Source organism: Erinaceus europaeus, chromosome 12 (assembly GCF_950295315.1).
Source record: "Erinaceus europaeus chromosome 12, mEriEur2.1, whole genome shotgun sequence".
NCBI classification, from domain to species: Eukaryota; Metazoa; Chordata; class Mammalia; order Eulipotyphla; family Erinaceidae; genus Erinaceus; species Erinaceus europaeus.
In genome coordinates, this window is record NC_080173.1 from 44,882,430 (window position 1) to 44,894,739 (window position 12,310).

Genomic DNA, 12,310 nt, shown 5'->3' on the forward strand with positions numbered 1-12,310 from the left:
GAAGAACAGTGGAGACAGGAGCGGAGGTTCAGGTCAGGGTGGTGGAGCTAAGGAGGTGGCTCTGGAAGCCAGTGGAGGGATGATCTGGCTCTGGAAGGATATGCAGAATGTGCATAAGGGACCAATGTTCAGGAACCATTCTAGATTGTGGGGGAGCACATGGACTGTGGGAGCATGGAGCTCACTGGATCTGACTCTCCACACACAGGAGCAGGTAGTCCCGGAGGAGCGGGGGCAGTGGGAGGTGATGGGTGGCCTCTCGGCATCTTCTGCCCAGCTGGGCTCGCACAGCCAGCCGGGCCAGGTGTTGCAGCCGCCTGGGTTGGTTCACCATGCTCAGGGCTGAGCTGTAGAAGGCTTTGTGTTCCTAGACCAAGGAATGGGATGGGGTCAGATGGCCCAGCACCCTGAATTCTGCCCTTCCATCTGGGGGAGAGGGATAGTGGTGACCTAGTTGTGTGGGTGCTGGGACTAGGCAACATGCACTTTCTGGGGTGTCTGGTACGTTTCAAAGGGCAGATTTGGAGCTAGAGAGATCCCTACTCCTAAGATGCTAGTTCAGTGTCCACTGGGACAGAGAGAGAGGTCTGATGAGTGATGCAGGTGAGAGAGAAGTTGTGGGGGGAGAGAAGTTGTTGGGGGATGGGCAGTGACACACCTGGTTGAGCACACACATTAAAATGCACAAGGACGATTCGACTTCCGGAGGCGGAGCTATGAGCAGCAGATCGCTTTCTCTCCTCTCTTCTTCTCTCCTCTCCTCTCCTCTCCTCTCCCGGATCAACTAGGAATACCAAAGGAGACCACCCGGACCGAAACAAGACAGGACTAGAATGACCACAGGAACCCAGTAAATCACCCGTGAGTACAAACACGCGTGGCTGGTGACAGAGAGGAGAGAGGGGCCTAAGGAGAGATTAAGTGACTGCTAACAGTTCAACAGCTTATCATTGGAGACACCACCTCCAGTCTGCTCCACAACAAGGGGACAGCTGAAGGGAGGAAAGGACTCCCCAGAGACTCACCAAGTGCAACTCTGAGTCTCCATTGCTACTACCCTCAGAATCTGGAGCAGCAACAGGGAGGGACCGGGAAACTCAGGAGAAGACCTATACCTCCGTGGCATAGCTGAGGGGCTGTGAAAGTCTCTTTGCATAACCACTGGATTATCTCTGCCACACCCTGCTTTATCTCTTGGTCAGGAGTCAGTGATTAAGCTAAGAAGCCTATTGATAGTTTAAAAGCCCTCAGGCTCCCATAGCCTACAGGGAAGAAAAAAAAAGAGGCTTTTACACCACTGAGCTCCAACTCAGGGACTGAAAAAACTGTTAACTTCCACCACTGTGAACCCTTTAATTAAATTACTTAGACACAAGTCAATCCAGGCAATAGTGATCAATAATTTGAAAAGTACTGATAAAGGGAACTCATAACATAATATATAAAATGGTTAAAACAACAAGAAAAAATATTGGAGACTCGAACCAGGACAAGAGTCCAGCTAAAAGTCCTCCAGAGGGTGAAGCACAAAACAACGAGTTCAACATCCAAACATTAGCTAAGGAAATAATAACAGGAGTGAGTAAAGAATTTGAAAAAATTGTAATCAGAAATGCAGGAACAACAAATGAGAATATGGAAGAAAATTCTAATAATCTCATGGTTATTAGAGAGCTGAAAGCTGAAATCGCTGAGCTAAGAAGGCAACTAGCTGAACAAGCTAAAACAGTATCAGAGCAGGGCAACAAAATAGATGAACTCCAGAAAGCAGTAGAGGGCAGAGAGAATAGAATCTATGAGGCTGAAGACAGAATTAGCAAGATAGAGGATGAATTAGAGACAACTAAAAAAGAAGTAAGAGATCTCAAAAAGAGATTAAGAGATGCTGAAAACAACAACAGAGTCCTATGGGATGACTTCAAAAGAAACAATATATGCATTATTGGCTTACCAGAGGAAGAAAGCATTCTCCAGGCCATAATAGCTGAAAATTTCTCTAGTCTAGACAACACCAAAGACATAAAGATTCAAGAAGCCCAGAGGGTCCCAAACAGAATTAACCCAGACCTAAAGACACCAAGACATGTCATACTTAGAATGGAAAGGAATAAGGATAAAGAAAGGATCCTCAAGGCTGCAAGAGAAAAACAAAGAGTCACCTACAAAGGAAAACCCATAAGATTAGCAGCAGACTTCTCCATACAAACACTACAGGCCAGAAGAGAATGGCAAGATATCTATCGAGTGCTCAATGAGAAAGGCTTTCAGCCAAGAATACTATATCCTGCTAGACTGTCATTCAGACTAGATGGAAGCATCAAAACCTTCTCAGACAAGCAACAGTTGAAGGAAGCAACCATCACCAAGCCTGCCCTGAAAGAAGTTCTGAAAGGTCTCCTATAAACAACCAGACCACCACAAATAGGACATATAGCAAAACACTCTAAAACTCTACAAGAATGGCGTTAAAATATCTTCAATCTTTGATATCAATAAATGTGAATGGCCTGAATTCACCTATTAAAAGACACAGAGTAGGAAGATGGATCAGAAAACACAACCCAACAATATGCTGTCTACAGGAAACCCACCTAACTCAACAAGACAAACACAGACTTAAAGTGAAAGGATGGAAAACTATCATACAAGCCAATGGCCCACAAAAAAGGGCAGGAACAGCTAGCTATTCTCATATCTGACATGATAGACTTTAAAATAGATAAGATTAAAATGCACAAGGACCTGGGTTCAAGCCCCCAGTCTCCTTCTGCAGGAGGGAAGGTTCACTAGCAGTGAAGCTGTGCTGTGTGTGTCTCTTCCTTTTTTTTTTTTTTTTAATTTTTAATTTTTAATTTTTTTTCTTTTTTATTTAAGAAAGGATTAATTAACAAAACCATAGGGTAGGAGGGGTACAACCCCACACAATTCCCACCGCCCAATCTCCATATCCCATCCCCTCCCCCGATAGCTTTCCCATTCTCTATCCCTCTGGGAGCATGGACCCAGGGTCATTGTGGGTTGCAGAAGGTAGAAGGTCTGGCTTCTGTAATTGCTTCCCCGCTGAACATGGGCATTGACTGGTCGGTCCATACTCCCAGTCTGCCTCTCTCTTTCCCTAGTAGGGTGGGTCTCTGGGAAAGCTGAGCTCCAGGACACATTGGTGGGGTCTTCAATCCAGGGAAATCTGGCCGGCATCCTGATGACACCTGGAACCTGGTGACTGAAAAGAGAGTTAACATACAAAGCCAAACAAATTGTTGAGCAATCATGGACCCAAAGCTTGGAAAAGTGGAGAGGAAGTATTAGGGAGGTACTCACTGCAAACTCTAGTGTACTTCTGCTTTCTTACTTTGGTGCCATACTCCAAACTCAGTCAATTTCTGCTTTGCGTTTCTACTTCTTTTTTTTTTTTTTTTACATGCATAACATTCCCCAGATTCCCATTTAACAATACAACCTCCACTATTTCATTCATCATCTTTCATGGACCTGTATTCTCCCCACCCACCCACCCACCCCAGAGTCTTTTACTTTGGTGTAATACTCCAATTCCATTTCAGGTTCGACTTGTGTTTTCTTTTCTAATCTTGTTTTTCAACTTCGGCCTGAGAGTGAGATCATCCCGTATTCATCCTTCTGTTTCTGACTTATTTCACTCAACATGATTTTTTCAAGGTCCATCCAAGATCGGCTGAAAACGGTGAAGTCACCATTTTTTACAGCTGAGTAGTATTCCATTGTGTATATATACCACAACTTGCTCAGCCACTCATCTGTTGTTGGACACCTGGGTTGCTTCCAGGTTTTGGCTATTACAAATTGTGCTGCCAAGAACATATGTGTACACAGATCTTTTTGGATGGCTGTTTTGGGTTCCTTAGGATATATCCCCAGGAGAGGAATTGCAGGGTCATAGGGTAGGTCCATTTCTAGCCTTCTGAGAGTTCTCCAGACTGTTCTCCACAGAGGTTGGACCAATTGACATTCCCACCAGCAGTGCAGGAGGGTTCCTTTGACCCCACACCCTCTCCAGCATTTGCTGCTGTTACCTTTTCTGATGTGTGACATTCTCACAGGAGTGAAGTGATATCTCATTGTTGTCTTGATTTGCATTTCTCTGACAATCAGAGACTTGGAGCATTTTTTCATGTGTTTCTCGGCCTTTTGGATCTCTTCTGTGGTGAATATTCTGTCCAAGTCCTCCCCCATTTTTGGATGGGGTTATTTGTTGTCTTGTTGTTGAGTCTGGCAAGCTCTTTATATATGTTGGTTATTAAACTCTTATCTGATGTATGGCATGTAAAGATCTTCTCCCATTCTGTGAGGGGTCTCTTGATTTGGGTAGTGGTTTCTTTTGCTGTGAAGAAGCTTTTTAATTTGATGTAGTCCCATAGGTTTATACTTGCCTTAGTCTTCCTTGTAATTGGATTCGTTTCATTGAAAATGTCTTTAAAATTTATGCGGAAAAAAGTTCTGCCAATATTTTCCTCTAAGTATCTGATAGTTTGTGGTCTAACATCCAAGTCCTTGATCCACTTGGAATTTACTTTTGTATTTGGTGAAATACAGTGATTCAGTTTCATTCTTCTGCATGTTTCAACCCATTGTTTCCAACACCATTTGTTGAAGAGACTCTGCTTCCCCCATATAATAGTCTGGGCCCCTTTGTCAAAGATTAGATGTCCATACGTGTGGGGCCTCATTTCTGGGCTCTCAATTCTATTCCACTGGTCAGTGTGTCTGTTCATGTTCCAGTACCAAGCAGTTTTGATGACAATGGCCCTATAATACAGTTTGAGATCTGGCAGTGTGATGCCTCCGGTTCTGTTCTTTTTTCTCAAGATTGTTTTGGCAATTCTAGGTCTTTTCTGGTTCCAGATAAACATTTGTAGCATTTTTTCTATTCTCCTAAAAAATGTGCTTGGGATCTTGATGGGGATAGCATTAAATTTGTAGATGGCTCTGGGTAATATATTCATTTTGATGATGTTAATTCTTCCAACCCATGAACATGGAATATCTTTCCACTTCTTTGTGTCTTTTTCAATTTCTTTGAGTAGTGACTCATAATTTTCAGTATACAAGTCTTTCACTTCTTTGGTTAGGTTTATTCCTAGATATTTTATAGTTTTTGTTGCTATAGAAAAAGGAACTGATTTCTGGATTTCAATTTCTTCTTAGTGTTTGCATAGAGGAATGCCACTGACTTTTGAATGTTAATTTTATAGCCTGACACCTTACTGTATTGCCTGATGATTTCCAAAAGCTTCTTTCTGGATTCCTTAGGTTTTTCCATGTATACTATCATGTCATCTGCAAATAAGGAGAGTTTGACTTCTTCTTTTCCAATCTGTATGCCTTTAATTCCTTGCTCCTGCCTGATTGCTATGGCAAGAACTTCCAACACTATGTTGAATAGTAATGGTGATAGTGGGCAGCCCTGTCTAGTACCTGATCTGAGGGGAAATGCTTCCAGTTTTTCACCATTGAGTATGATGTTGGCTGTAGGTTTGCTATATATAGACTCCACTATCTTCAGGAATTTTCCATCTATTCCTATTTTTTGTAGTGTTTTGATCATAAAGGGATGTTGTATTTTGTCAAAGGCTTTCTCTGCATCTATTGATATGACCATGTGGTTTTTGGTCTTGCTTTTGTTGATGTGGTGGATCACATTGATTGATTTACGTATATTAAACCAACCTTGCATGCCTGGGATAAACCCCACTTGGTCATGATGAACAATTTTTTTGATATACTGCTGTATCCGGTTGGCTAGAATTTTGTTCAATATTTTCGCATCTATGTTCATCAGAGATATTGGTCTGTAGTTTTCTTTTTTGGTTGTGTCCCTGTCTGCTTTTGGTATCAGGGTGATGTTGGCTTCATAGAAGCTGGCAGGGAGTATTCCAGTGTCTTCAATCTTCTGGAAGACTTTTAAAAGTAGAGGTATTAGTTCTTCTTTGAAAGTTTTGTAGAATTCATTTGTAAAACCATCTGGTCCAGGACTTTTATTTTTGGGAAGATTTTTGATAACTGTTTCAATTTCATTAGCTGTGTGTCTCTTCCTTTCTTTCTCTCCTTCCCCTTTCAATTTCTCTCTATCCTATCAAGGAAATTAATAAAAAAATAAATAAAAAGGGGGGGTGCTGAGAGAGGCTGTAGATGACAAGGTGTGTTATGTTCCTAGAAGTGATGGTGCCTGGCTCCCAGGGCTTTCATCTGTCCATCCCCTTCCTCCTTAGGGCTCTCCTGCCCCATCTCCTGCAGGGATGCACCCGGGATCAGCTTCCTCTCCACCCACCCCCCAACTCCAGCAGAGGATCTAGCCCAGAAAGGAGTGGCACCCCTGTAGTAGGCATACCTGCCACAGCTCTGGGAGCACAGACCCCACCCAAGTGGTACAGGATGGGATGAAGGGATAAGCATTAAGCAGGACTTCGAGGGCCCGAGGGAAGTTGGCACAAAGTTTCAGCATCTAGGAATGGGAAGAAGGTCTCAGGGTGCCAGGTCTCTCCCAACCTCAATCCAGTCTGGGCAAAATTCCCTCACACACACCTTAAATCTAAATTTGGGAAGCAAAGGTTTAAGATTCTCCACATGCTTCTGCATGCCTCAGTTTACCCCAACTTCAATTGTTTAAAAAAAAAATTAAGATTTTAAAAAATATTTATTTATTCCCTTTTGTTGTCCTTGTTGTTTTATTGTTATAGTTATTATTGATGTCGTTGTTGTTGGATAGGACAGAGAGAAAGGAAGAGAGGAGGGGAAGACAGGGGATAGAGAAAGATAGACACCGGCAGACCCGCTTCACCGCCTGTGAAGGGAACCCCTGAAGGGAACCCCGTGCAGGTGGGAGCCTGGGGAGCCAGGATCTTTACACTGGTCCTTGCGCTCTGTTCCACCTGCGCTTAACACACTGCGCTACCGCCTGACTCCCCCCAACCTCAATTATATTTCAACCTCTTGGCACCAGGCTGTTTCTGTGGGAGCCCCAGCCCTCAGTGGCTTTTTCCCCAATGGGACAGACCATTGGCCACAAAGGTTGGGCTCCCAGTCTCTTGCTCCATCTGTCTCCTGACCACAAGGCCATTTCTGCCACTGCCTCCCCCACCCCACTGGAACCTCCTTTCAGGTTTCAACACCCTTGACTCTCCCCACCCACCTCAGGGTGCACCGGCCGGGCACCGTAGTCCAGCAGTACGGTGAAGAGGATCTCGGGCTCCAAGTTGGGGGTTTCCCGGACAGCCTGCAGTGCGCAATCCATGGGTGTGTGGCCCGCCCCGTTGGGGACTCCAGCGCAGGCCCCGTGGCGCAATAGCAGCTCGGCCAGGTCACTGCTGCCATTGGCACAGGCGTTGTGCAGTGGCGTGTGGCATTTGCGCCCGGCTGCCCTGGCATCAGCTCCCGCCTCCAGAAGCCGACGCACCACAGCCTGGTGCCGCCTGGAGCCGCCAGGGCCATGGGCCGCCGCGCACGCGGCGGCGTTGAGCGCCGTCTCCCCCTTGCTGTTGCACAGGCTCACGTTGGCGCCGCGGCCCAGGTAGAGGGCCACGTGCTGCTCCAGACCACTGGCCGCCGCTACGTGCAAGGGCGTCACCTCACTGTCCCGCGCTGCCAGGTTCACTATGGCTCCTTCCTCCACCAACAGCTTGGCGCACCTAGAAGCAGGTGCAACCCCCCCCCCCCCCAGGAAACCTTGAAGCAGGCTTGGCCCGAAACCCCTTCAGCTTGCTGCAGGTTCCTTTCCTCTTTCTTCCCACTTGCCTCCGCCTCTAGGCCAGTCTGGAGTCCACCATCAGAGAAACCCCATACAGAGTGCAGAGTGTGAAGGCCTGTGGAAGGTACTTGGAGCATCTTTGGTTTTAAGCTGAAAAACTTAAACATGCCAAGGGCACAGACATGAAGTTAATAGCTGTGCCAGTATTAGTCTCAGACAGGCCATGCCAGAGTCTGACCTGTGGGACCAGAGTCTTCACTCTGAGACCACAAGACATGATTCTAAATCACTTTCCAGTAGTCTCTTAACATTTTGACAGAAAAAAGAAAATTTGGAAATGCACGCATGGAGTTGAGGCAATTTGGAGATTAGCCAAACAAAATAGACGTTCTAGTAATTTCTTCCTGTCTCTAAACTTGAAGCCCACCTTTCCAGGCCAGCACATCTACACCACAAAGGAAGGCACTTAAGCCCTGCTTACCCCATACCTAGAGAAAATAAACCAAACCAAGCACAAGACCCAGATTTTAGAAATAACATGTTTCCCCACCCTCTAGTTCCTGGAAAAATTATGGGTCAGAATAATGTTGAGGCAAATGTATATCATTTACCATGGCAAGGTAGACCAAACCTTAATTCATAAGACACACAGTAAATGAGAATAATGATGAAATTAGAATATCAGTAATTTATAATTATAAAAACCAGAACGGTGGCCCCTGGAAATTCAGGCATGTCCATTATTCCCAAGGGGATGCTGATGACCAAATGTCATTCCCCAAAAGGCCATTGTTAGAGCTTACCTTCAGTGCCCATGTCTTCTAAGTGCTTTGCTCAGTGACAGTCACAGCCATTAATCCACAAACTACTAAAATTATTTCCTCATTAAGTTTCAATCACAGGTTAATTTAAATAACGTCTGAAAGTTCATTAGTAGGGTCCCAGTAAATAGAACCATTCTCACTTCACTTAAAAAGGATAGTTTGTTGAAAAGGTATGTGCCTATAAAATAAAAAAGTTGTATATGGGATGATCTCACTCTCAGGCAGAAGTTGAAAAACAAGACCAGAAAAGAAAACTCAAGTAGAACCTGAAATGGAATTGGCGTATTGCACCAAAGTAAAAGACTCTGGAGTGGGTGGGTGGGTGGGTGGGTAGAATACAGGTCCATGAAGGATGATAAATGACATAGTGGGGGTTGTACTGTTAAATGGGAAACTGGGGAATGTTATGCATGTACAAACTATTGTATTTACTGTTGAATGTAAAACATTAATTCCAGGGAGTCGGGCGTAGCTCAGCCGGTTAAGCGCAGGTGGCACAAAGCAAAGATCGGCATAAGGATCCCGGTTCGAGCTCCCGGCTCCCCACCTGCAGGGGAGTCGCTTCACAGGTGGTGAAGCAGGTCTGCAGGTGTCTATCTTTCTCTCCCCCTCTCTGTCTTCCCCTCCTCTCTCCATTTCTCTCTGTCCTATCCAACAACAATGACAGCAATAACAACAACGATAAACAATAAGGGCAACAAAAGGGATAAATAAAATAAATAAATAAATGTAAAACATTAATTCCCCAATAAAGAAATAAATTTTAAAAAAATGTTGTGGGGGTCGTGCAGTGTCACAATGGGTTAAGCGCATGTGGCACAAAGCACAGGGACCCGGTAAGGATCCCGGTTCGAACCCCCGGCTCCCCACCTGCAAGGGAGTCGCTTCACAGGCGGTGAAGCAGGTCTGCAGGTGTCTATCTTTCTCTCCTCCTCTCTGTCTTCCCCTCCTCTCTCCATTTCTCTCTGTCTTATCCAACAATGAACAACATCAACAATGGCAATAATAATAACTACAGTGAGGCTACAACAACAAGGGCAACAAAAGGGGGAAAAAATGGCCTCCAGGAGCGGTGGATTCATGGTGCAGGCACCGAGCCCAGCAATAACCCTGGAGGAATAAATAAATAAATAAAGTTGTGTCTAGGGGCTGAGTAGTGATGCACCCCACCTGCAGGGGTATGTGTTGAGAGTAGTGGATCAGTGCTGCAGATGACTTGCCTCCTCTTTTACTATCTCTCTTTTTTTATTTTTATTTTTTAATGATCTTTATTTTATTTACTGGATAGAGACAGCCAGAAATCAAGAGGGAAGGGGGTGATAGAGAGGGAGAGACAGAGAGACACCTGCAACACTGCTTCACCACTTGCAAAGCTTTCCCCCTGCAGCTGGGGACTGGGGACTCAAACCTGGCTCCTTGTGCACTGTAACATGTGTGCTCGGCCAGGTGTGCCACCACCCGCCCCCCTTTTTTCTTTTTTTTTTTTCTGGCCCCCTTTTTCTATCTCGATTATAAAAGTAAAAGAAAAAAAAAAAGGAAAATAAATGGTCACTAGGTATGGTAAAACCATCATGCAGACACAGAGCCCCTGCAATAATCTTGGTGCCCAAAAAAGAAACATTTTGTGCCCTGTGCCTCACCCAAGGAGGGTGCCTGCACTGTCATGTATACAGCGCAGGTTTAAGTCCCAACACCACATACTTGAATTATTTATTTCGTTGTTTATTTGAAAGGTTTTTTTCCCCTAAAGCAACAGGGTTTATGCCTTCTGGACTTAGCTGATATGATTTTTGGACAAGTCATTAATGCTTTATGGGCCTTATTTTTTTAATTCATAAAACAAGATCTGTGGGGGCTGGGCAGTGGCACACCTGGTTAAGCACACATATCACCATGTGCAAGGACTGGGGTTCAAGCACCCACTCCCCATCTGTAGCAGGATGCTTCACAAGTAGGGAAACAGGTTGGTAGATGTCTTTTGTTTGTTTGTTTTTCCTCCAGCTGGGGCTTGGTTTCTACACTACAAATCCACTGCTCCTGGAGGTTATTTTTCCCCCTTTTGTTGTTCTTGTTGTTTATTGTTGTTGTTATTGTTGTTGTTGGATAGGACAGAGAGAAATCGAGAGAGGAGGGGAAGACAGGAAAGGGGGAGAGAAAGACACCTGCAGACCTGCTTCACCACTTGTTAATCAAACCCCCCCCCCCCCCGCAGATGGGGAGCAGAGGCTCCAACTGGGATTCTTATGCTGGCCCTTGCGCTTCTTGCCAAGTGCGTTTAACCTGCTGCACTGCCACCTGACCCCCAGGTGTCTATCTCCCTCTCTATTTATCCACCTCTCTCAATTCCTCTCTGTCCTGTCAAATAAAAATAGAAAGGAAGGGTGGGGGTAGATAGCATAATGGTTATGCAAACAGACTTTCATGTCTGAGGCTCCATCAAGTCCCAGGTTCAATCCCCCACACCACCATAAACCAGAGCTGAGCAGTACTCTGGTTAAAAAATAAATAAATAAATAAAATAGAAAGGGGGAAAAAAAAAGGAAAAAATGAAGCAATGGATTCAAAGTGCTGGCATTGAGCAAGAACCCTAGTGGCAATTTAAAAAAAAATCTGTTGGGTTAGGAAGACAGCATAGAGGTTATACAACAGATTTTATGCCTGAGTTTCAGATTCAATCCCTGGTTTTTCATCATGCAATTTAAAAACAAAGAGAGCTAGAGGGATATCATAATGGTTATACAAAATGACTTTCATGCCTAAGACTCCAAGGTTCCAGGTTCAATCCCCAGTACCATCATAAATCAGAACTGAGCAGTGCTCTGGTATTTCTGCCTTTTTCTTAATCCCTCTCTCTCTCATTAGAATAAAAATAAATTTAAAAATATGTATACATTAAATAGACATCCCAGGTTGTTGTGAGAACATATATATGAGTTGCTTCTCTTTCTTTTCCTGGCCATATGAATTTTACACACACACACACACACACACACACACACACACACACACACACACACACACACACACACACACACACACCATCTCAGCCCTGGGTACCTACTGCAGAGACTCAGGGGCAGTGCAGAGGTGCAAGGGGCTCATGCCCTCCTCGGACAGCACATTGGCCTTGGTACCAAAGGTGAGCAGTAGCCGCACACAGTCAGACTGAGCCTGGGTGCAGGCCTCGTGCAAGGCAGCCCGGCCTCCAACTCGGGCGTCCAGCTCAGCTCCCTGCTGAATCAAGTGGCGGGCACAGTCAGTGTAGCCTCGGGATGCAGCAATGGTGAGGGGCACCGTCTGCTTGGTCTTGGGGGTCAGCACCCAGAATCCTGAGGAAAGCAGACAGTATTGGGGGTGGTGTGTGAGACTAGGCGATGCAGTAGTGCTGGCACTGGCCTCCCCTCTACCCTTGGTTGAGGACAAATGGTACTCCAAGCTTCCTGCAGATGACTCACTCAAGCCCTGAGCTGGGGATGTACACTGAAACAAGTTTTTTAAAAAATATTTATTTATTCCCTTTTGTTGCCCTTGTTTTTTTATTGTTGTAGTTATTGTTGTTGTTATTGATGTCGTTGTTGTTGGATAGGACAGAGAGAAATGGAGAGAGGAGGGGAAGACAAAGAGGGAGAGAGGAAGATAGACACCTGCAGACCTGCTTCACCGCTTGTGAAGTGACTCCCCTGCAGGTGGGGAGCCAGGGGCTCGAACCGGGATCCTTAATGCCAGTCCTTACGTTTTGCGCCACCTGCGCTTAACCCGCTGTGCT

The 12,310-nt window shown here is 45.2% G+C and overlaps 1 protein-coding gene across 1 annotated transcript in view; it reads right to left on the reverse strand.

The window, feature by feature from the left end:
• ASB16 (ankyrin repeat and SOCS box containing 16) overlaps positions 1 to 12,310 on the reverse strand; it is a 16,433-nt gene continuing 4,123 nt past the window's right edge. The window contains exons 2-5 of the mRNA XM_007531829.2: positions 11,606 to 11,873; positions 7,166 to 7,661; positions 6,365 to 6,478; positions 1 to 367 (exon numbers count right to left, since the gene is read on the reverse strand). Coding sequence (XP_007531891.2) covers positions 182 to 367; positions 6,365 to 6,478; positions 7,166 to 7,661; positions 11,606 to 11,873 — 1,064 coding nt within the window. The 3' untranslated portion in view covers positions 1 to 181. The remainder of the gene's footprint in view (positions 368 to 6,364; positions 6,479 to 7,165; positions 7,662 to 11,605; positions 11,874 to 12,310) is intronic.